At 37.4% G+C, this 23,687-nt stretch overlaps 1 protein-coding gene across 1 annotated transcript; it reads right to left on the bottom strand.

Moving 5' to 3' along the window:
* Positions 1–299: 299 nt before the first annotated feature.
* On the bottom strand, positions 300–22,649 carry LOC132401318 (transcription factor E2F6-like). Its single transcript, XM_059983451.1, has 7 exons — positions 22,645–22,649; positions 12,908–13,329; positions 9,161–9,365; positions 6,803–6,962; positions 4,841–4,954; positions 3,133–3,298; positions 300–2,330 (listed from the first exon to the last, which is right to left on the bottom strand). The coding sequence occupies exons 1-7, from the start codon at positions 22,647–22,649 to the stop codon at positions 2,311–2,313; spliced, it is 1,092 nt and encodes a 363-aa protein (XP_059839434.1). The 3' UTR covers positions 300–2,310.
* Positions 22,650–23,687: the final 1,038 nt, after the last annotated feature.

Here is a 23,687-nt window from a genome sequence, read left to right on the forward strand (position 1 = left end):
CCATTATTGTGACTTCGAGGAAGATTAGACCACCACCTATATTTTCTTGCAACTGTCTATGTGACAAATAAAGCTAATATTTTGTGAAAGATCGATTCTAAAACTTGTCTCCAAAACTATCTATAGCTACTTCACCATTCCTTCAGACATAATCTGCATCAAGAGATAAAATCAATTCAAAAGCAACACACAAATAAGTTGGAGGAACTCAGCAACCTAAGCAGCATCATTCCCAGATTATGCTGCTATTTCTCATAAACCCTCAATAAAGTCAACTCACACACGCACAGATACCAAGGTCATGATTTTATTACAGTGGGGAAATTTTAAAAATACACTAATCATTCAACGTGGCACAGGAAAGTGGACTTCCAAAGACATCAAATTAAAATTGCTTCAGCTGACAGATGGGTAACATCTTCAAATCCCAAAATGAGCTCATCTAGGTAAGTTAATTTGTTACTACTTACAATTTAATGAGGTGTAAAACATTGGGCAAAAACTATCTGTGGCTTTCTGTAGATCATTGTAATTTCACTTTTTGTAATCTAAGCAGCAATTCTGTCATTTATAAGCACAACACTATTTATTACAATTTACAACACTATTTATAAAAAAGCAATTGTTTCAAGTCACAGTTGTGTTACAATGTAAAGACTGCTGAAACAGAACTATATTTATTCTTTTACAATTCATTTCATCAGGAAGCTAACCACAATTCTCAATTAGCAATTGAGGAACCCATATCTTCACTAGTGAAGAAGTATTAATAAATTAAAGTACAGAGAAAATGGAAATTATTTTTCATAATCATACAAAATTCTGTTTGCTCTGTGGGTAAAAATCAAAAGCATATGAAGATTCTTCCAATCTCGTGTACAATGAAAATAAACCATAAACACGCACATTAGAGATAACCAGATCTCATCACCTTTGTGTAACTAAATACAGTTTAAACCTACAAAGTTCAAGATTTTAGAGGGGAGACAAAACATACAGACAGCCATATAGTCTGATCAAATTATACTACACTGATACAGGTTGTGGTACGGTAGTTAAAAGAAAGACCATCATTTCACTACTCGATGTAAAAGCACACCATGGTCCCAGAACATGGCCTGGAAATGACTGTAGCCGATAAGAATTACACAATGCATTAACATTTATCCTTAGTGCTTGCATAAAAACTATGCAGGTATATGATGGTTTAATGTAATTATCACGTAACCTGCCAAGGATAATTTATTTAGTAACACTGGCAGTGTTGGACAAATGCAAGATAAATCTATTTGAGAAAGCCATAAACAAAATTTATTTTTAAAAAGATAAACATGAAGTTGTTCTAATGACTTTTAAAACTTCTACCTCCTATGAGGTCTTTTAGTATTTTTTAATAAAAACTTAAAAACTGTAATAGTGTCCAACAACATTCATATGAAGTAGTTCTCACTGGTCTGTCAGTGTGGGGGGGGAGGGGTATAAACACACAGCTTTATCCTCTCTGCAGAAGTGTTAATTAATTTAGGATCCAAGACAATCCAATGCTGAAATGAAGGCAGAAGTGTTGCAGATGCTAGAATCTGGAACAGGATGAACACTGGAAGAACAGAGCAAGTCAAGCAGCATCTGTGTGACAAAAATTGTAAGTTCCCATTTAGGGATGAAACTAGCTGACGGCTGATGCAGGGTGTCAACCTGATGCAAAATGTCTTCTTACAACCTTTCCAGGTCCACAGATGCTGCTTGACTTGTGTTCTTTCAGCATTTTGCCTTTAATTCTTGAACAAATGCGACAAATTTTACCCCGTGTAACAGTCTGTGATTAATAGATAAAACTAGATAACAAATTCTGTACACCATGGTGAAAAAAAATGTTTTTGACTCATTATGTGTTCACCCTGAAGATATTACAGCACATAAAACAATCTTAAATACATTCATTGGTAATATTTTGTAAGTTTATTGACATTTTCATGGAGCATTTTCAACCAGTAAAATATTTACAAAAGCTTATTTTAGCCAGTTGGCAAATCACACTTTTCCAAAACCTCTCCTCAACTGATGTACCAAATCACTGCCAAATGACAGCTGATGATACTTTCTGTGCAAAGCCATTTGGTATTTCTTGGTAACATACATTAAGACTGGATTGCAACTGGTTGTACATAATTTGTCAAGACATGCAGATTGCATGGCCTCACAGGACACCATTTCTTCCAGCTCCTCTATAGGCATTTGGATCAGTGTTCAACAACGGAAAATCCACAATGCATTGAAGTTTTCTAGTCTTCAGTACTAATATTATACACTTCATTCTGTAAGGTTTTCCTCTGAAATAAAATTAAAAAACAATTAAAACCCCAATATAAACATAGATATCACATAGACACCCGTACTTTATGGGTGACTTAATTCAGAATTTCATGGCATCAACCTTTCTCTGATTTTCCTGTCCTTTACCACTTTAATATCTACTTGTTGAATCAATGTTCAGTACCTCACTTGAGGTAAGCTTTACTCATTTAGAAACACTGTGACCAAGAGAAGGAATTCAACGCTACAGTCTCTGAGCCATGTGCTTTATTGAATGAGAGATAATCTTGCAGATGATGCCAAAAGGCGATACTAACCCAAACATTAAGAGTATATTTAAAGAAACTTTAATATCTATCACATACATATATATTGATCATATATAAAAGCTATACAAAATGAAGCTGCATAATTGTTCAGTAAAACACAGGTGACTAAAAACAAAAACAGATAAAGCACTTTTCCCACAAGGACATGAGCAAATTGACAGATTGTTCCTAGGCTAGCAGCCTTGACCAAAACTTTGCTAGATGAAATGGCGTCCAGAGTTCCTGTTCAGAAAGTTATTCCTGGTCTCAATGGTGAGTATAGCGACAAAGTGCACATAACCAACTACAACTACAAAACTCTGCATTTGATTCTGCACTTGCAATGTTCAGGACATGCCAAAGCCTCCACAGCTACACCTAAATGCAGACTATTAGTAGGAATGATTTATGGTTTATTCAAGTTCTGAAGTGATTTAGCATTACAACATCATTCTGCATAATCACTTAGAAAAAATGTTTATTCAATCTTGCCATAAACAAGGAGATTCACCTCTATCAGGTGGTAACGTCACTGCCTCATCTGTTGAGGAGACTGTTTTATTCCCATTGGATACGTCATCTTCACACGTTTTAGGAGGACAATATTCTTCCTGCATCTCACACACAAATACATCAATTGGTCCTTCAGTACTCTTTACATAAACTTGGATTTTCTCCTGAACAAATAAAAACATTTTTTAAGTTCTAGAAATAAAATGCAAACATTGCATAGAAATACAAAGTCTTTGGTAACTTCAATGCAAACTGAACAGACTTTCAATAAACAACACGAGTGAATCTGCAGATGCTGGAAATAAATAAAAACACAAAATGCTGGCAGAACTCAGCAGGCCAAATGCTGGCCTGCTGAGTTCTGCCAGCATTTTGTGTTTTTGTTAGACTTTCAATAAAATTGTTTCAATTTCAGCTCAAAGAATCTGCATAGCCACAAATGGGAAAAGTTTCATAATCATGACAAAATACAAGAACATTCTTTCAAAAATCAGTAACTTAAAGGTGACAGTGCACTTTTAATAATAAATTAACAATTTTACTGAGTGCCCAGATCACCAGTGATGTTAACTTCTTATGTTAAAAAAAATACAAAGTGGTTTCACTTTTACAAGTTTTATTGGTGTAGATTGACAATGTTCAAGTTGATTAAACATTTTTCAAGTATTTAAAAAACACATTTCCATGCATTTGAAAAAGTACATTAGGAGTCTTAAACTATTTTACTATTCTCCTGACTGACCTCCCATCTCACAAATTTCTTTAAATAATCATCCAAAGCTCTTCCACTTGCATACTGATTCTCCCCAAGTCTTATTAGCCAATTTTGCACTGTTGTTTCCTACTGCACCATGTCAAGTCAAGTCACTTTTTATTGTCATTTCAACCATAACTGCTGGTACAGTACACAGTAAAAACGAAACAACATTCCTCCAGGACCATGGTGCTACATGAAACAGTACAAAAACTACACTGAACTTCATAAAAACAACACAGAAAAAAACAATAGACTACAGACCTACCCAGGACTGCATAAAGTGCACAAAACAGTGCAGACATTACAATAACTAATAAACAAGACAATAGGCACAGTAGAAGGCAGTAAGTTGGTGTCAGTCTAGGCTCTGGGTATTGAGGAGTCTGTTGGCTTGGGGGAAGAAACTGTTACATAGTCTGGTCGTGAGACATTGCCTCAGTTTGGCTTTCAAACCAGTAGTGCACAACCATACTCACCACCTGGAATGACAATAAACTCAATTTTGACAAATGCCTCCATGGCCTTGCCTTTCCCTAGTCAGTAACTTTTGTTAGTAGCAGTACTGTAGGATCTCTGCATTTTTCCAAACCAAGCTTCCTGACAGCTGATTGAAATAGGAGACTGGAATTCCCTTCTTAAACTTCTCCTTTTCCTTGTTTCTCTAACATGTTCCTTAAAACCTCCTACTTTGACCCAGCCTGATCAGATATCTCTTCTAATATACAATGTAGATATTGCTGCTGTCGAAAAGCTTTAGATGTTATCTTGCCATATTAAAGGCATCATATAAATCTAAACTATTTTCTACTCACAATACAAGCTGACGTTACACAATAACAGACAGAAAACTCTCCTTCAAAAATGGTAAATCAACATTAATTACAACTGTATGCAAATGACTCCAAACCTGCAGACATGGCAGAAATCAAAAATGTTAAAAACATCTTACCTCATTGGGAATAGGTACTTCGAGCTTCGTTTCTTGGGGAGCTTTGATTGCAATTACAATCTGTTCCTTGAAGGCTTGAAGACCATGGATGTCCTTGTAAGTTACATATGCTAGTGTATACCATCGTTAAGATTAAACCCGATTACAAGTTGTGAAAAACAGAAATCTTCGGTGATATTCTAATGCATTTTTCCTCAATTACTACCCAAATTTAGCTGCAAAACTTTCATAACTTCAGATGTATAAAATTAATTAGACTATATAATTTGCTGTTCCATTGTTTTAAAAACCAAAGGTTCAGCAACAGGCTCATTTGATGCAGGTTCCTACACCCATTTTAAATTAATACACTGGGTCTCCATATGCTTGTGCTTCTCATCAGGGGTTGCTGAAAATAATATTATAGACACTGTGTAGGCATTAAAAGTATTCTGGAGCATTGATTGCAACAGCATCCAAATAATCTGTAAAGTCTGCCAGCATGGCATCAAAGTCTCAAGTACATTGGATTAAGGAAGTTTAATTATAGTTTAAAATAAGTTTATCTTAAAAAATAAAATGGTCATTATATATTTCAGAATGTATAAAAGCTCAATGTTTTTGTCAAAGCCAGAACTACATTCACTTTAGCCAATGAAACGAATGGAAAGCATCACGACAATACAGTGATTAGAATTTCTCTCTGGATAGCCCACTACCCACCTTGCTTCACACTATCTTTGCTGTGAAAAGGACTCATCAAAATCTACCTGTTCAAATGATTTTAATTGCACCTTCTAACCATTTTCTAAATTCCAACTCAACATCGGCCAGAAACGCTGACTGTTCATTCATTTCCACTGATGGTTCCTGAGTTCCTCCAGCATTTTGTGTGTGTTGCTTTCAACATCTCAAAATATGTCAGAAGTATAAATGGAAATATGTAGAAATCAAAAGTATAATTATTTATCAGCAATGATTTCAAAAGGGAAAATACCTGTTACTAACCATACTGAATGCAGCGAGAAAAGACAATAGACATGCAAGAGATGCAGTTTACATTCTAATAAGGCTTTGCTAATAGAACAATACAAGTCAGAAAATTGAGATACAAGGGAAACGCAGTTATATAAATTGAAAACTGGCTTCAAGACAGTGGGCAGTGAGAATGTAGCATAGCTATTTATTGTACAGAGTGGAGGATAGCGTTCATCTGCAAGTTCAATATATCTTTGAATCAAACAATTTTTAAATCTGCATTTGATACAGAGTATGGAAGTCAGATAATACTAAATATTGCAACAAATTATAGGTTATTAATAAAGTTGTCAAATAGGAAAATAGATGGAAAATGGACAACACAAATAAAGGTGATGTGGGGTGGTTTAATGGGGATGTAGGGAGATATATCTGGAAGGTACAGTAGGAAACAATGTACAAAATGCCAATCTCTAAAAGTTGACAACAGGTTAGCTTGCCGATAGAAAAAGCAAACCAACCTCCACAGTTTATTTCGAGGAAGGAGAATTTTTTGTTCAAAAAAGCAGATGAGCAATCTGAGAATGAAATCAGAAAATACTGGAAATGGTCACCTTCCTTCTCACAGTGCTTTCCATGAAACCAGAGGAAATGTAGCACCTGTCCTTTTATCTCCAATGCAACTGATCTGCAGGGACCTAAACAATCATTTCAAGTGAAGCAATGAAGTCCCTTGTACTTAGCATTTGGTTCTCATGATGTGGCCACTGCAACAGCCTGTATAATCTCTCAGTTTGTGGCTTACAATTTCAGAAATAGTACAATGTTTCTATGAGAGTCAAATCCAACACAAGGACTAAGAATCAGTCAAAAATCTAATACTGGTCGAAATACATTTGCAATCTCATAAAACATTCTGTAGTGCAGCACTATTCAAAACAATGTCAATGTTCTCAAACTTGAAAGCAGACACGTATATGTAACTTGCTTAAAAACAAAAAGATATCTTGCATTTTCTTTGTCTTCTGTTAAACTATATAACTGTTGAGCACAGTCCTTGATTAATTCATCTAAAGAATTCTCTACCGTTGTTAGGTCTGCCAGTTCTTTTCTCAGTTTTCGAGACTGGGCTTCATATGCTAATCTTTCTTGTGGATTTTTGCCTCTAAAAGTCAAATAGAAACAGGTAAATTGTAAGCTACTGTAAAAGCTTTTGTCTTTTTGTTTAACTAGAAGGCAATTTGTTCAAAATATTGCACGCAAAATGAAATGACAGGAAATTATTCTGTGGAATAAAAATTATTGAATGTAAATCAATTATTTCACACGGAGATTAATTAACAAGGTAAATTACTTAATAGTCTATTAACACTCTAGCCACTTAAGAGCAAGACATTGCCTTACCTGGCTGTAAAAGTACTAACATTTAATAAAACAGGTACTAGGTAAAATCATTCTTGCAAAATTACCTAAAAATAAAATTGTAGCCTTTCTTTATTAAATAAGCATCTTTGCCATGTTAGTAATTTAACTGAATTTAACTAAAATGGGCAGTCAGTTATATTGGCTCTCAAAAAGATACAGTTCAAACCTACATCAGTTACAAAAAACATGAACCCTTTTTGATCAACACACTCAAATTGCTGGAGGAACTCAGTAGGCCAGGCAGCATCTATGGAAAAAGTACAGCTGATGTTTTGGGCAGAAACCCTTCAGTAGGACTGTGAGTATGGGAGATCCTGCCCTATTGAAAGAACATAAACCTGGGTCTTTACTATCAAAGTCTGATGTGTACCACATCAGTTTTTGGTCGTGTACCATGTCTCGATCAAAGGAGATTTCTAAGGACCTCACAGAAAAAGTTGTTGATGCTTACCAAGCTGGAAAAGAATACAAAACCGTTTCTAAAGAGTTTGGACTCCACCAATTCAGTCAGACAGATGGTCTACAAATGAGGAAATTCAACACGGTTGTTACTCTCCCCAGGATTAGTCTTCAATGTGGGTACACAACTGACAAAGTAGAAAAGCTTTATAGAACAAAAGAACAGTCATCGAGAAGGCAATCTAAACTACTTTTAGCAAAAAGTTAGTTATTAATGCACAACTTAGGTTCTGTCTCAGCTCAGGACCTCATTACAGCCTTGGTCAAAAAAAAAGAGAGCTGAATTAAAGTGGGAGAAATAGAGCATCAGGAAGCCTTACACACTATAGTAAATAACGGGGGGGGGGGGGGGGGGGTCAAAATCTGCTATTGGCTGGAGTCAATGTTCACAAAACAGAAGGTGATTATGGCTGCTCAAGATCTCACTGACAGGACATCACTACAGGAACTCTTCAAGACAACAATCATAGCCTCTTTGTTAATGATCTTTTCCACATAATAAGAAATGAGATTTGTGTTGATGCCAACACAATTTCTCTTTTGACTTGCAATGAGAGATAATGATGTCTATGTTTGCTTACTGCAACACTGATACAATATTGAAACTGACAGGTAAGCAGCAAGTAGCATTTGTGATGTGCAATAACCATTCCTATATCTAGAATAACTGGAGCTTAACTGAGCAGGTTTACAGTAGAGTGGAACACTAAATTAATTATAGTTATTCCAGTTAAACCCATTTATAGATTTGTGCAGAAGCATGTAAAGACAAACAACTTCAACTTGATTAATTCTGCCCCAATTAAAATTGTAGAACAAAATATGAATGAAAGACTTCAAATTACTAATGGCTCATTTTGTAGATTTTATTGAAGCATTATCATTTGTGATTGGACTTGAAGAAAACTGCACATGCAAATCATTGGGATGTGAAATTCCCTTCCTTCCATCTCAGCTGTAAGAGACCTTTAAAAAATATATTACAGGAATGAAGGTCAATATAGAAGCTGATAGAAAAAAAGTTTAAACAGACATGGAATACAAAACTATCCTAGAAATGATAATATACTTTAGGGACAGAGAAAGCATTAAAACAATGATTATGGCTTAGTAATCCAATTAAAAATACAGCCAAATTCCAAGTTCTCTTCAGATCACTGAAAACTGCAGTTATGCTATGATTGATGCAACTTTTGAATTTTTACTGTAACTACATAGGTATGCACTTTAAAAGATGCTCAGTTTAATGGAGTAATTATGCCAACCGCATGTAATTTCGCTGTCATTATAAAATCTGAATCAATGTATTATTCAAAGTACAACAAACATCAATTTCTAGTCAAGTCTAGATGAAGAAAACAAAATCAGGGATTGCTGGCATGACCTTACAGTTAATTTTCTCAATGATGAACAGAAGAAGTAGATTTAATGAATATTGAATTTTATACAAAGAATAATCTACTGTGAAAACTAACTTACATCCATTCTATCAGGTTTTTGGATTTTTTTCTCACTAGATGAATGCCATCCAGTACATTGGTGATATCGTAAACCCTCCTTTTTCGCACTCCAAGCATCCATGCCACATCATTGATGTCAAGAACCCCATCAGGAGCCTTACTGACAAGTTCCATAAATTGCCGAGTTAGACGCGCTAATGACACATCAAAACGTGGCTTTCCCTCTGTTAACAAAAGAAGAAACTAGCATGAACTTTCAGATTTAAAATAACAATCAGAGATACAGCATGGAAACAGTTTTGAAACTAAGTACTAGACATTGTACTGAAATAAGATTCAAAGCACATGGCACAGAACAAGAAAATAAAAAAGATGAATACCTGATGTCCAGTACTAGGTAGGCAGAAATTTCCAAAAACTGAGTACTGGGAAGACCAAAGTAATTTCCCTTGGTGCAGGCCATAACCTAAGCTTCTCATCACCAACTTAGTCAGGCAATTAAAAGAAAACTTCCATAATTTTGATGTAAATATCTACATTCCAGTGATGACTTCCATAATCAGTAATTTTATTATAGACCTCACTCTGAAAGCTCTTCTCTATGTTTGTTAATTTAAAACCTGACTGTTCTTTTTATCTGGCTCATTCATTTCTCTCCAAAGCATGAACTGAGCCAAAACACTGTTGTCCATGTCCCAACTTTTATCAATTGCCATTCATCCAGGATCTCCCTGCACATGAACCCAAGTTGGTCTTGATCTGCAACACAATTCTTCAATTGCTTAGTAGCCTCACTGATCCATCAGCCAGTAATCTGCTCCAGCACTTTCGGCAAGTTCTCTGCCTACCCAAAATTTCACTGCTCTCTTGCTGAATGACATGCCTTTAACTCCAAGTATGTTAACTGATGAAATACCCCATGCCATTTCCATCAACCTTTGTCTCTCTACTTTTTCTTGTTTAAAATACCCATTAGAAGTTCTCTTTGCAGAACATGTCATCTGCTCCAATCTTCTTCATGTAGGTCTGAACAATTTTTTTTTCCCAATAACACTCCTGTGAAACCTTTTGGGATGCTTTCATAAAATCATTAAGCACAATAGGAACAATTTTGCCTTTTGAGTCTCTGCCTACTCTCTGTAATGTTTGCTATTTTAAATAACAAATATTGATGTTGTTATTTTCTATGGCAAAGGATATTCACTATAAATTTTAAAATTTATATTAGAAATAACAAATTAGTATTTTGCAATTAAGATGTTAAATTGAGTTTTGGTTTGATAATCTTATGCAGTTCACAAGAACTTGGTCATAAGAAGGTTGTCAACATAATGTTGAGGGAGAAAATCTCCAGAGATGGCACAAATACTTCCCAAGCTGAAGCTACAAAAATCAGGATGAACAAGACGCCAAAACTTGAGATCAGACAACTTTGGATGCTACGTGGTCATATGTAGAACCACACGGGGCCATGTGGGATTTAATCTTTAGAATAATGCTACAGTTAATCTGGATCCTATATAAATTGATAAACACAAGGGTAACAAATAAAAGAACAACAGTAGTTTGGATAAGTTTAAGAAGAAGTTAGCTGAGGTGATATGGGGCTGGAAGCAAGAGCTGACTGTATCGTTCCATGCATCTTGACCAGCATTTTTAAGAAAATCTAGGCCAATGACTTTGGAACCAGTAACTGCACTGAAAGGAACCCAATTCTAAATTTTATAACAGACATAACTAATGAGAAAAAAAAAATCACAAAATGCTGTAAACACATCGTATTTACATATGGATCTAGGGCTACTGAAGCATACAGTCTAGATTACTAAGTACCAGTGTGGTACATTAGTGTAGAGGTTAACAGCACCAGCTGTAAGATCAGAGTTGAATTCCCACCACTGTCTGTAAGAAATTTGTACACTCTAACTGTGACTGCACAAGCTTCTTCTGGCTGCTCTGGTTCCATTTCAAATTCCAAAGACTTATGTTTAGAGTTAGTGAGTTGTGGGTATACTACATTTGAAGTGTGCCGACACTTGCACAATCCTTGTTGACTTGTTCTGATGCAAGCAACACATTTCAATGTATGTTTCGATGTACGTGTGATAAATAAAGCTAATCTTTAATTTTAATGTTGCACTGGTCAGAAAAGAGCAGGTGTAATTCACAAGTGGAAATTATGAAGGGTTAGGGAGTATTCTGGAGTTAAGTAAATATAGCAGATATTAGTTCAAGCAAGAACTGTTCTTTAGTTTTCAATGTGGATTGCAAATTGCAAGCAGAAAATTGAAGTTAAAAGTACACTTTTCCAAATAAACAGGGTGGCCCACAGACTAAGAGATACGGTTTCCAAAATGGTGACCATGTGACATTTGTATATGCACAAGCCAAGCATTATGACAATGGGGTTGTGTTAATTGGCTTACATCAAACCAGGCAACATGGGTTGTTATTTGCACCACCTTGACTGAATTCAAGCTGGCAGACCAGACTGATGTTATCACTTAGCATATCAAATGTGGCCATAGGTATAAGCAATCAACATGTTGCCCTGACAATATTAATTTTGGGTGTCTGGGATTTCTGCACCCAAAAGGTTTTAGACTGTTTGCATGAAATACTTTGTGACAAACGTGTTTGAACATTCAGATGTCTGTCACTGTAAATATGTAATTCAAAGGAAACACTGTCAATCCAACATATTGAAGTGAACGATGTCATTGTAACTATTGAAATTGTATTAAATCATCCACTGTTACCATTGATCTGAAGGATATAAAACTGTGATATACCTTTGGGTTTGTGATCCTCTACCAACAGCGTCACCAGAATGATGCCTACTTGCTGTGCTGATTACAGACTTCTTTATCACCAGGTTCAGTGTTCCGGTGACCGTTCACAGTCACAACAAGAACTTACCAACGTTTAAATAGAGAAATGCCAGTAGCTTCTCATGAAATTGTTGGCATTTCCCCGTAAAATCCAAAGCAAAAGCTCAGTGAAACGAACGTGAACTAGGTGACAGAACTCAAAAAGGTCCAAAGAAAAATCACTTAAACCCAAACGTGTCAGTTCAAACATTGAATACTATTCCGTTTCCTTCCCAATTCACAAATCTGCTTATTTTCCAGTATTATTCAAAATATTAATAATTTACTTTCACAAGACTATTAACAACGTTTTACAGTTCAAACAAAAGAAATTTGATGTGGAATGTTATATAAAAATGTTGTAGATACTTCTTATGTACAGAGAATAAATTGGTTCTCAGCTCAATGATCCTTGATTTCGCTTCAGAAATGCAACCGGACTTGAGAATTCCGCCAGAATTGCTCACGATCCCTACGTGAAATGTTAACTTTGATTTCATTTGCTCTAATCCCCACAGATGTGCGCTGACCTGCACCATTCGCATGTCTGAGTTCAAACATTTTATTTTGATGCTCCGGGCCGGAAGTTAATTTCACCGTCAAGTAAACAATGCGCAGTGTATATAAACTTCCCAGGGAGGCGTGTTCAGACAAATGCACGCGGGAAACAAAAACGAAATCAAAAGCACAGATCTGGGCTTTAAGTGAGGTTAAAACTAACCATCAGCCCATTGGAAAGAGTACAGCCAAGGTGTAAGTTTGGACTTTCAGACACCCTCTCTGCACAGGCGTCACACACGTAAATACTCCTGACACGGGAGGCAGCAACAAGCGAGGGAGGTGAGCGGTCCGGGTGGTGGCACCAGCGCCAGCGCTGAGCTCAGCTCAGGACTCACTGTGACTGGACGTCGACATGATCTTCCTCCCCTCTCTCCAGCCGACACCGAGCAAGCTTGTCTGGGATGGCGGAAGACCAGGGCCCTTGCCCAGCTCGAAGCCTCGGATCCCGCTTCGCCGCCCCGCGATCAGCAGGCAGCCAATCCCACGGCACCCCCGCGCCCTTCCCGCACCGCCAGGGACTGAAGGCTGCCGCGCATGCCCAGAAGCCGGGCCCGCGATCAGCAGGCAGCCAATCCCACGGCACCCCCGCGCCCTTCCCGCACCGCCAGGGACTGAAGGCTGCCGCGCATGCCCAGAAGCCGGGCCCGCGATCAGCAGGCAGCCAATCCCACGGCACCCCCGCTCCCTTCCCGCACCGCCAGGGACTGAAGGCTGCCGCGCATGCCCAGAAGCCGGACCCGCGATGAAGGTGGGAAATCTAGAAATAAAACTGCAATGTTTAAATCTTAGTGTACCTGTCCTGTCATTTGCCTTACTTTGGAATTAAAAAGCCGTTGGCAGTTGTCTCGTCTGGCATAGGTTGCTTGTGTTTTGGGGAATAATAAGCAGACACGGACCAACTGAACTGACTGAGTAGTGTCTCATGCCAGCTGTTCACAAACAGGTGAAGCCTCGTTGTGTTCCTCCTGAATTCCAAGCTGGAGAAGTTTGTGTAGTTAGGCAAGCAATGCAGTTTGCAATCTCTTGAATTGATTTTAGCAGAGCAATCCATAAAAAGAATCCTTTAAATATTCCAAAATTAAATCAAAGGGAAAATAACAGAAATTTGAACGGATCAAATAGATGGCTATTATTAAAGTTTTTAATTTTTAGTAAAGTTCTGCTTTTGTAAAGTTTTGATGAAATATAGTTGATTTGATTGAGCTGTGTACACTAAGTTAGTCCTCTGAAATGGACTTCAGATAAAAGTTGATGATAATTGCAGCTTTTATCAGTTTACACCCCTCAGCCTTCCACTTGTGTAACATTTCCTCATTTCAGCCCTTATCTATATTAATTAAAGACAGTTAGCTTTCTGTATCATAATACAATCAAAATATTGAGCTCAGGAAGCTGCCTATTTACAGTTCTTAAATTTTAACATTGTGAAGGGAAATGGTAAAGGTTTTTCTTCCAGTCCAGCTTCTTCCATCATGTAATGTAAATGGAAGTCTTTTTTTCCTTTCACTCTAATCCTGACCAATGAAGTACTTACTGAATATAAAGTGTTAAGCTTGACAAACTATCGGTGTCATTGGTAATTAAATCAATGATTTTCAAAAATGCTAATGTGTAAAGTAATAAGAGATAAAAAGAATAGAATGTTTTCAATCACATGCAAAGGTTACTTCCCTATGATCAGTGAAAGAGTGATTGATACTTTTTCTGCTGAAACCAGTATTAAAGCTTCAGTAAATAAACTAATTCACTCATGCTAATTTAGGCTACAAAATCATTAAAATGAACTGCAAAGCAAATTAAACTCATTTACACATTTTTAAAAATGCAGAACATGTTGGAAATACTCATCAATGTGAAATGTTAGTGTTTTTTCACTCTACAGACACTCATTGAGTATAGGTACTGAAAAATAAGGGTTGTATTTCCTAGAGTTTAGGGTAAAGCTTATTAGGATCAAGGTAGTCTACATATTAAGGGCAATTTTAGTAGATACAGGTAAATATTTCCAGCAATTATAAGGTTTGAGATTAGAGGAGCCAAGTGTTTCCAGATTGAAGATAGTAAGCAATTCTTTTTACTCCAAATGTAGTAAGTCAGGAAATTTTTAAAAATAGTGATTAATAATACAAATTGGAGGCACTAACTCATGAGAAAAAATGGGAATATACAAGTAGGTTGCAGATCAGCCTTATTTTCCTTCAAGAATTGAGTGAGTGTATGAGGGTCAGTAGCAAACTCCTGATCCTGTGTTCCCAGAAATCAGAGGCTCCTGCATACTTCGGGTGAAGTGTATAATGAGAGCAGCTCTGGACAAATTGTAGACCCATTTCTGCCAAGTTTGGAACTGTTTGAATTATAATTAGCATTGCTAAAATCTTTATCTGTGTTGTTCCTCTTTTTAAAGATTATATTAAATTCTAATTAAGTTGCTGTAACATGACATCCCTATTGTAAATCCTATCTTATCAATTCCCCTAAAGTGACACTTTACCTTTCCTTTGATAGTGTTCCCTTAATTTTCCTTTGGAGCGATGTGATTTTCATTGATGTATTCTTGCCCCAATCTTCCAAATCTGTGTTTAAAAGGGATACAACATGCCTAGTTAACAAAGCCCTCAGTGTTCATGTCAATGAATTGCACATCTCCTAAGGATGTTCATTTAAATTGGATGGATTAAACAGTTTTACTGAATTATCCATTCAATGCAAAGTAGGTACACTAATCTTATAACCCCCCCCCCCAAATCTGATTAACATCTATTTGATCATCTTGTCTTCTAATATATCATGTCATTAATCATTAAACTTTTTGGTCAGGTTCACTCCATCCTAGAATTAAAAGGAATGATAAGTTTAGAACTAGGTGCAAATATTAGATTTGACTAGTTTTGAAGTGGGCTGATCTGTAAGGTTATCCAAGGATTCTTAATCAACACACAAAAATACTGGAGAAACTCAGCAGGCCAGGCAGCATATACGGAAAATGTTTTGGGCTGAGATCCTTTAGCAGGACTGGAGAAATAAAAGATGAGTAGATTTAAAAGGTGGCGGGTGGGGAGGAAGAAACACACGATGATAGGTGAACCGGGAGGGAGAGGGGTGAAGTTAAGAGCTGGGAAGTTGATTGGTTTTGGTTTAAGAGATACAGGGCTGGAGAAGGAATCTAATAGAAGACAGAAGGCCATGGAAGAAAGTAAAGGGGGAAAGCGATAGGCATGCAAGGAGATAATGTGAAAGAGAAATACCTAATGATCATTAGAGGTCAGGGGATGGCTGGGTGCACCTCATGCACCCAACTCTTTACCCAGGTATGTAGTCTTGAATACCAAAGGGATATGTCATGGAGAGGGAAGTGAATTAATTTGAGTACATCCAAAATGAAAAAGTCTGACTTTCAATTGTATTAACCCAATAACTGAAATTCTAGGAGCCACTGTTGATTGGATTAGCTGCAAAAATACTGTAGATGTGTGATCAGGCCAGAGGCTGGGAATCCTGTGGCAAGTGGTAGGTGATTGAGCTTCTTAACCCCCAAAGGCTTTATCAAGATACAAGGCAGAACTGTGCTGGAATATACTCTGCAAATAAATAAATGAATAAAATCAAGAGATCAGTCAGCTTATGTCAAAGCAGTCCACTTGATCAAAATTCCAGCTGCCATCTCAAATGTTCTATTGTTATGGTGTCCTGTGATCCATGATCAGTCCCAAGGCTGGGAATCTGATTGCAAGAGATTAAGTACTTTAACTCCCCACCCCACCAAAATCTGTGACAGGATGCAAGGCAGAACACAACTTGCCAAACCTGCAAACTGCCATTTCCAAAGCCAGAGAAATATGAAGATTGGAGCATAACCAAGTGTAAAGTCCTTTCCAATCGGAAATGTGTCCCTGGTTTAGAACTACTCCATGGTGATGGGGTCAAAGTCCTGGGATTCCCTGCCTATTGGAATGCCTTCCTTTCAAATACAGGTGACTCCTCCTGTAATGGGGAGGGTACATTACTAGAAAACTGTCTGTACTGGGATTTTCTATAATATGAAGCTGTGCCATCTTAAATGCATGAAAATGAAATACATTTTGTGCAAATTTACTTACTTTTCTATCACTTGTGCAGTATATTATGCATGTAAATTTAACACCATATTTTAAAAATAGTTTGTGAATCATTAATATCTTGGGAGTACATAGAAGTGGCCATCAAATATCTGTCTTACCAGTGTTGGTTACCGTCCTTGCCACTTTTCAGTAATGCATGAATCATGAATCTAAATAGAGAACGGAGGGAAGGAAGTGAGACCGGATCAGGAAGTGTAATATAATACCAGGTAGGAGATATAAAAGAGAGTAGATCTACAGAACACACATGTCTGGACGGCAAAGATTAGATATCAGCTGCTGGAGCTAGTGGTGTCATTAGTCACTGACATGACATCAGTCACATGCCAGTGATAATAAACCTGATTCTAATTCTGATAGATATCATGGGCAAAATCCAGAGGATGGAAGCAGATGGACGATTTTGAGGGTAACTCGAAGCACCGGGAAATGTCATCCTTAATAATGGACTCTAATATCTTGTCATTTACTGAAGTCAGGCTATCTGGCCTATAATTTCTGTTCTTCTGCCTCCCTCCCTTCTTAAACAGTGGAGTGACATTTGCAATTTTCAAGTCCTTGAACCATTCCAGAATCTAGTCATTCCTGTAAGATTATTACTAATGCTTCCACAATCTCTTCAGTTACTTCTTTCAGAACACTGGGGTGTAGTCCATCTGTTCCAGATGATTTCTCTACCTTTAGATCTTTTAGCTTCCCAAGCACCTTCTCCATAGTAATAGCAATTACTTCTTCCCCTGACACTTAAGCCAAATTTCTGGCAGATTTCTAGTGTCTTCCACAGTGAAAACTGATGTAAAATTCTTATTAGGGTCGTCTACCATTTCTTTGTCCCCTATTACTACTTTTCAGGTATCATTTTTCAGTGATCAAATATTCACACTTGCTTCTCTTTTACTCTTTATATATCTGAAAAATGTCTTGCTATCCTCTTTTAGATATTGGCTAACTTACCTTAATATTTTATCTTTTCTCTCCTTATGGCACTTTTAGTTGCTTTTTGTTGGTTTTTAAAAGCTTCCCAATTCTCTAAATTCCTACTCATTTTTGCTAAATTTTATGGCTTCTCTTTGGTTTTGTGCTGTCTTTGACTTCCCCCATCAGCCATGGTTGTATCATCCTGCCCTTAGAATGCTTTTTTTTCTTTGGGATGAACCAATCTGGTATCTTCTGAATCACTCCCCAAAGCAGCAGCCATTGTTGCTCTTCCATCATTCCTGCTAGTGTTCCCTTCCAATCAATTTTGGCTAGCTCCTTTCTCATGCCTCTGTAATTCCCTTTACCCCACTATAATAGAGATACATTTGATTTTAGCTTCTCTCTCTCAAAATGCAGCGTGAATTCTATCATATTTTGATCACTAGCTCCCCAAGTTTCAAGTTCATTTTCATTCAACCAAATATATTTATATCACCAAATGAGACAATATTCCTCCAGACCAAGGTACACAACATAGTACACATAACTCACACATTAAGACACAAGTAATATTGCCTTAAATAAGTTCACAATAATAAGTTTCATATGCGATAGAAGTTAAAAAGTAAACAGCATAATCTTACTGGCACTTCAAACGTCATGAGACGTTTGTGGTGGCAGAGAGTTCAGTAATCTGACTACCTGAGGAATAAGCTGTTTCCCATCTTAACAGTTCTAGTCCTAATGTTGTGGTTCCTCCTGCCTGATGGTGGGGGATCAATGAGATTGTTGGACAAATGGAACGGGTCACTGACAATTCTAAGGGCCCTGTGTACACAGCACCCCTAATAAATATCTCTAATGGGTAGAAAAGAGACTCCAATGATTCTCTCAGCATCTCACCAGGACCGGAAGAGATATACCCCAGGATTCTGTGGGAAGCGAGGGGGGTGTTTGCTAAGCCAATGGCGATGATCTTTGCATCAGGAGAAGTACTGGAGGATTGGAGGGTTGCAAATATTGTTCCCTTGTTCAAGAAAGGAAGTAGAGATAACCAAGAAATTATAGGCTAGTCAGTCTTACTTCAGTGGTGGGCAAGTTGTTGGAGAAGATCCCGAGAGGCAGGATTTATGAGCATTTGGAGAAATATAATCTGATTATGGATAGTCAGCTTGGCTTTGTCAAGGGCAGTTCATGCCTTACAAGCCTGACTGAATTCTTTGAGGATGAAACAAAACAGATTGAGAAGGTAGAGCAGTGGATGTATATATGGATTTTAGTAAGGCATTTGATAAGGTTCCCCGTGCGAGGCTCATTCAGAAAGTAATGAGGCTTGGGATCCAAGGAGACCTTGCTTTGTAGATCCAGAATTAGCTTGCCCACAGAAGGCAAAGGGTGGTTGTAGACGGTTCACATTCTGCATGGAGGTTGGTGACCAGTGGTGTTCGGCAGGGATCTGTTCTGAGACTCCTCCTCTTTGTGATTTTTATAAATGACTTAGATGAAGTAGATGGGTGGGTTAGTAAGTTTTTGATGACACAAAGGTTGGGGGTGTTATAGACAGTCTGGAGGGTTGTCAGAGGTTGCAGCGGGGTGTCAATAGGATGCAGAACTGGGCTGAGAAGTGGCAGATGAAGTTCAGCCTAGGAAAGGGTGAAGTGGTTTAATTTGGTAGGTCAAATTTGAAGGCAGAGTATAATATTAATGGTAAGACTTTTATCAGTGTGGAGTATCTTGGGGCCCACGTCCATTGGACACTCAACGTTGCTGCAGGGGTTGACAGTGTTGTTAAGAAGACATATAGTGTGTTGACCTTCATCAACCATGGGACTGATCTCAAGAGCTGTGAAGTAATGTTACAACTACATAAGATCTTAGTTAGACCCTCCTTAGAGTACTGTGTTCAGTTCTGGTCACCTCACTGCAGAAAGAATATGGATACTGTAGGGAGAGTGCAGGGGAGATTTACAATGATGGAGAGTGTGCCTTTGACAAACTTCTATAATGCACATTTGACTGTATCCTGACTGGTTACATCATGGCCTTTTATGGAAACACGAATGCCCAAGAACAGAAGAGTCTACACAAAGTGGTGGATGAAGCCCAGTCCATCACAGGAACAGCTCTCCTCACCACTTTACAGATCAAGGACCCCCACCATCCGGGCCATGCTCTACTCTCGCTACCACCATTGGAAGGAGGCACAAGAGCCTTAGGCCCCACACCACCAGGTTCAGGAATGGTTATTACCCTACAACCATCAGGCTTGTGGAGCAGGTAGATAACTTCACTCACCACAACTCTAAATTGATCATTGAACAGAACTCATGGACACAAAAGTTAGGGGTGTTGTGGATAGCCCGGAGGGTTATCAGAGATTACAGCAGGACATTGATAGGAAGCAGAACTGGACTGTGAAGTGGAAGGTGGAGTTCAACCCAGATAAGTGGTTCATTTTGGTAGGTCAAATTTGAAGACTTAATATAATATTAATAGTAAAACTCTTGGCAGTGCGGAGGATCAAAGAGATCTTGGGGTCTGTGTCCAGAAGACACACAAAACTTGTAAAGGTTGACAGTGTTGTTAAGAAGGCGAATGGTGTGTTGGCCTTCATCAACCATGGGATTGACAGCTAAAAACATTAGCAAGTCCTTTTCAGTCACTAACACATTGGTCAAGAAATATCCAACTATGCGGAAGGGGTCATTAGTACAGTACTTACTTTCTTTTGGAGAGATTATCTGCATGACTGAATATCATGAATTCAGAATTCTGGCTGTCTTATACTTTGCCCCTCACTTTGGCAATCAATGTACTTTCTCACTGGAAGCACTTAGTACGAAACAACAGCTTGTCATAATCTAATTCATTTTATAATTTGCTGCAGATCATCTTTCTTAAGACACAATATTTGTACTTTAAGATAAGAAACAAAGACAATTAATCTTGGATGTATTATTAGTAAATACATTTAAGGAAAAACTTCTTCTCCCAGAGAGTTGTGGGGGTCTGGAGTGCACTGCCTCGGAAGGCAGTGGAGGCCAATTCTCTGGATGCTTTCAAGAAGGAGCTAGATAGGTATCTTATGGATAGGGGAATCAAGGGATATGGGGACAAGGCAGGAAACGGGTATTGATAGTAGATGATCAGCCATGATCTCAGAATGGCGGTGCAGGCTCGAAGGGCCGAATGGTCTACTTCTGCACCTATTGTCTATTGTCTGTTGTGAATAAAAATAGAACCATCTCTGTGTTTAAAAAAAATTCTGAATGCTCAAACTATAGCCAAGGACTATACATGGCTTAATGGGCTTGGCAATCTAATCTCCCAAGTTCAGACAGCTGATTTCTATTTATATTTCTTGCACAAATATTTTTGTCCTTTTTGAATTTCATTATCCATTCAATGCACAATTTTCACATTGGTGGATTACACCTCGATCAGATTGTGAAGAGCTGCAAATATGGAAAGATATGAAAACTCTTCAGGATGTTTTGTACATTTCCTGTCACAATGATATCTAGAACCGTCAGAACGTAGAGCAACAGGCATAGAATATGGTCTTCTGTAACAACAGCCTTACAGCTGGGTCACATAAACAGCACAGAAATGAATAATCAGTTAGATGACCAGATTTTTTCTGTCCTGGTATCCCTAAATGGGATTGCTGCTCATGGACTTCCTGTGCCCATGCTCACGTAGTCTGCATTCTCTGCACTCCAAAACCATGGGCTGGGCTGGGCTGTGATAAGACCTTCATAGATAAGTGAGGAAAATCCATCTGCTAAAGGCCAAAAAAGCTTCAACATCGGTTTAAAGGATTTAATTATTTGAATATCTCTGACTTTGGAATACTTAAATAGTAGATCTTTGTTTTCTGATGTTGCTTCTAAAGCCCTCTCTCTCATTGAATACTCATAATGTTGTCTATATACAGGAACTCAATAATTGAGGTTGGTGTGATCATGGTTCTGGAGTAGAGGTGAATACATTTGAACAGTTACTCATTTGGCCCATAGGTTACACATTGTAGAAGGGAAAAAATCAGAGATGAGGTGCAGTAGGACTGGGATAGTTATGGAGTGATAGTAAAGGATTTTCTGAGGCCAATCTGTGCTTAGATAAATGAGCTATTGATTACAATCACAGGCTGTAGTGAGGAACCATTAATCAGAATCAAAATTATTATCTATGAATTATCAGTGGCCAATTTATTGGGTACAGGAGTAAAGCACGATGCGGTCTTCTGCAACAAAGCCCATCCACTTTAAGCTTCAACATCTTGTGCATTCAGAGATGCTCTTCTGCACACCACAGTTATAAATCATGGCTATTGGATTTACTGTCGTCTTCTTGTCCGATTGAACCAGAACTGCTATCCTCTTCTGACCTCTCTCATTAACAAGGCATTTTCACCAGCAGAACTATCACTCACTGGGTGTTTTTTCTTTTTCACTCACCAATCTCTGTAAACTCTCAAGACTGTTGTGTCTGAAAATTCCAGGAGATCAGTAGATTCTGAGATGCTTAAACCACCCTGTCTGGCACCAACAATCATTTCATTGTCAAGGTCACTTAGATCACATTTCTTCGCTTTTCTGATGTTTGTTGTAAACAACAACTGCAACTTTTGATCGTGTCTGTGTACCTTTATGCATTAAGTTGCTACCACATGATTGGCTGACTGAATATTTGCATTAATGAGCAGGTATACAGATGTATATAATAAAGCATAAGTGACCTGGAATCTGTCATTCTTTAGAATAGTACAGTGCAAAGACATAAAATGACTATAAATAATAAAATAAATAGATAGTGCCGACATCAGAGACTCATCCCTATCTATGTAACACGATTTGTTTCCCTGCTTGAAGATGGTCATGATTTTGGCATCTCTGATTTGCCCTGACATTACAACATATTTTTTCTTTCTTTTGCAATATTTTTGATTAATTTCTTACATAAAAGAATACAGAGTACATTAAGAAAGATATATCAATTACAATATATTGAAATCACAAATGAAGTGTAATTACCCCATATTCATATAGATTAGATTTAAACATAAAATTGAAAATAAATAATTTTATTATACAAAAAATCTAAACCCACTGCCAGAAAAAACAGCTGTTTGGTTTTTTTAAAAAAAGGAAAATATCCTTAACATATTGTAAAACATAGTATTAGCCAACATCTGTGCTTAATAGTAAACCAACGATTTTAAAAGTAATTCAAAAAAGGTCCCCACAATGTTAAAAAACCTTGTCTAGGTTCAGTAATTGAACAGTGAACCTTCTCTAAATTTAAGCAAAACATAACATCATGTAGCAAATGAGTATGAGTGGGCGGAGTGGCATCCTTCCACTTAAGCAACAATGCTCTCCTGGATATAAGATAAGTAAAGGCCAAAATATGCAAATCGTGTGTCTCCAAAATAATATAATTTCCTCCAACAATACCAAATAAGGCAGACAAAGGATTAGGTTTAAAATTTTCTTTAAAAAGCACCGAAAAAGTTTGAAATACTTCCAATATTTTTCAAGACTCGGACAGGTCCAAAACATATGAAGCTGCTCCATTATTACATCTATCACAATAGGGAGATATATCAGAATAAAAACAAGACAGCTTATCTTTAGACATCTGGGCTCCATGAACCACTTTAAAGTGTAGAAGGAAATGACAGGCACATAACGATGAGGAATTAACCAATTTAGAAATTACATTCCAAGTATCCTCAGAAAGTGAAATCTGTAAATCTTGTTCCCAAAGATTTTTAATTTTATCTAAAGGAACATTTCTCATTCCCAACAACATAAATATAGATGCATTATAGAAGGGTTTCAAATTAAAAATTTTATCAAGTAAATTTTTATCTGGACTTTTAGGAAATGTATGTACTTGAGAACGCAAAAAGTCTCTAATTTGTAAATATCGAAAAAGTGAGTTCTTGGTAGACTATACTTAAGTGACAATTGTTCAAATGAAGACAGACTATCTCCAACAAACAAATCATGAAAACATTTAATACCCAATCTATTCCACTCTTTAAAAACTACATCAGACATAGAAGGCTTAA

Source organism: Hypanus sabinus, chromosome 10, assembly GCF_030144855.1.
Source record: "Hypanus sabinus isolate sHypSab1 chromosome 10, sHypSab1.hap1, whole genome shotgun sequence".
In the NCBI taxonomy this organism is placed as follows: Eukaryota; Metazoa; Chordata; class Chondrichthyes; order Myliobatiformes; family Dasyatidae; genus Hypanus; species Hypanus sabinus.

Bases quoted from the DNA above. Each gene is read 5' to 3' on its own strand.
- LOC132401318 (XM_059983451.1), bottom strand. The intron at 9,366-12,907 runs GTGAGTCCTGAG...TTTTGTTAACAG, and splicing joins CATGTCGACGTCCAGTCACA to AGGGAAAGCCACGTTTTGAT. The intron at 6,963-9,160 runs GTAAGTTAGTTT...TTTGACTTTTAG, and splicing joins AAAAACCTGATAGAATGGAT to AGGCAAAAATCCACAAGAAA.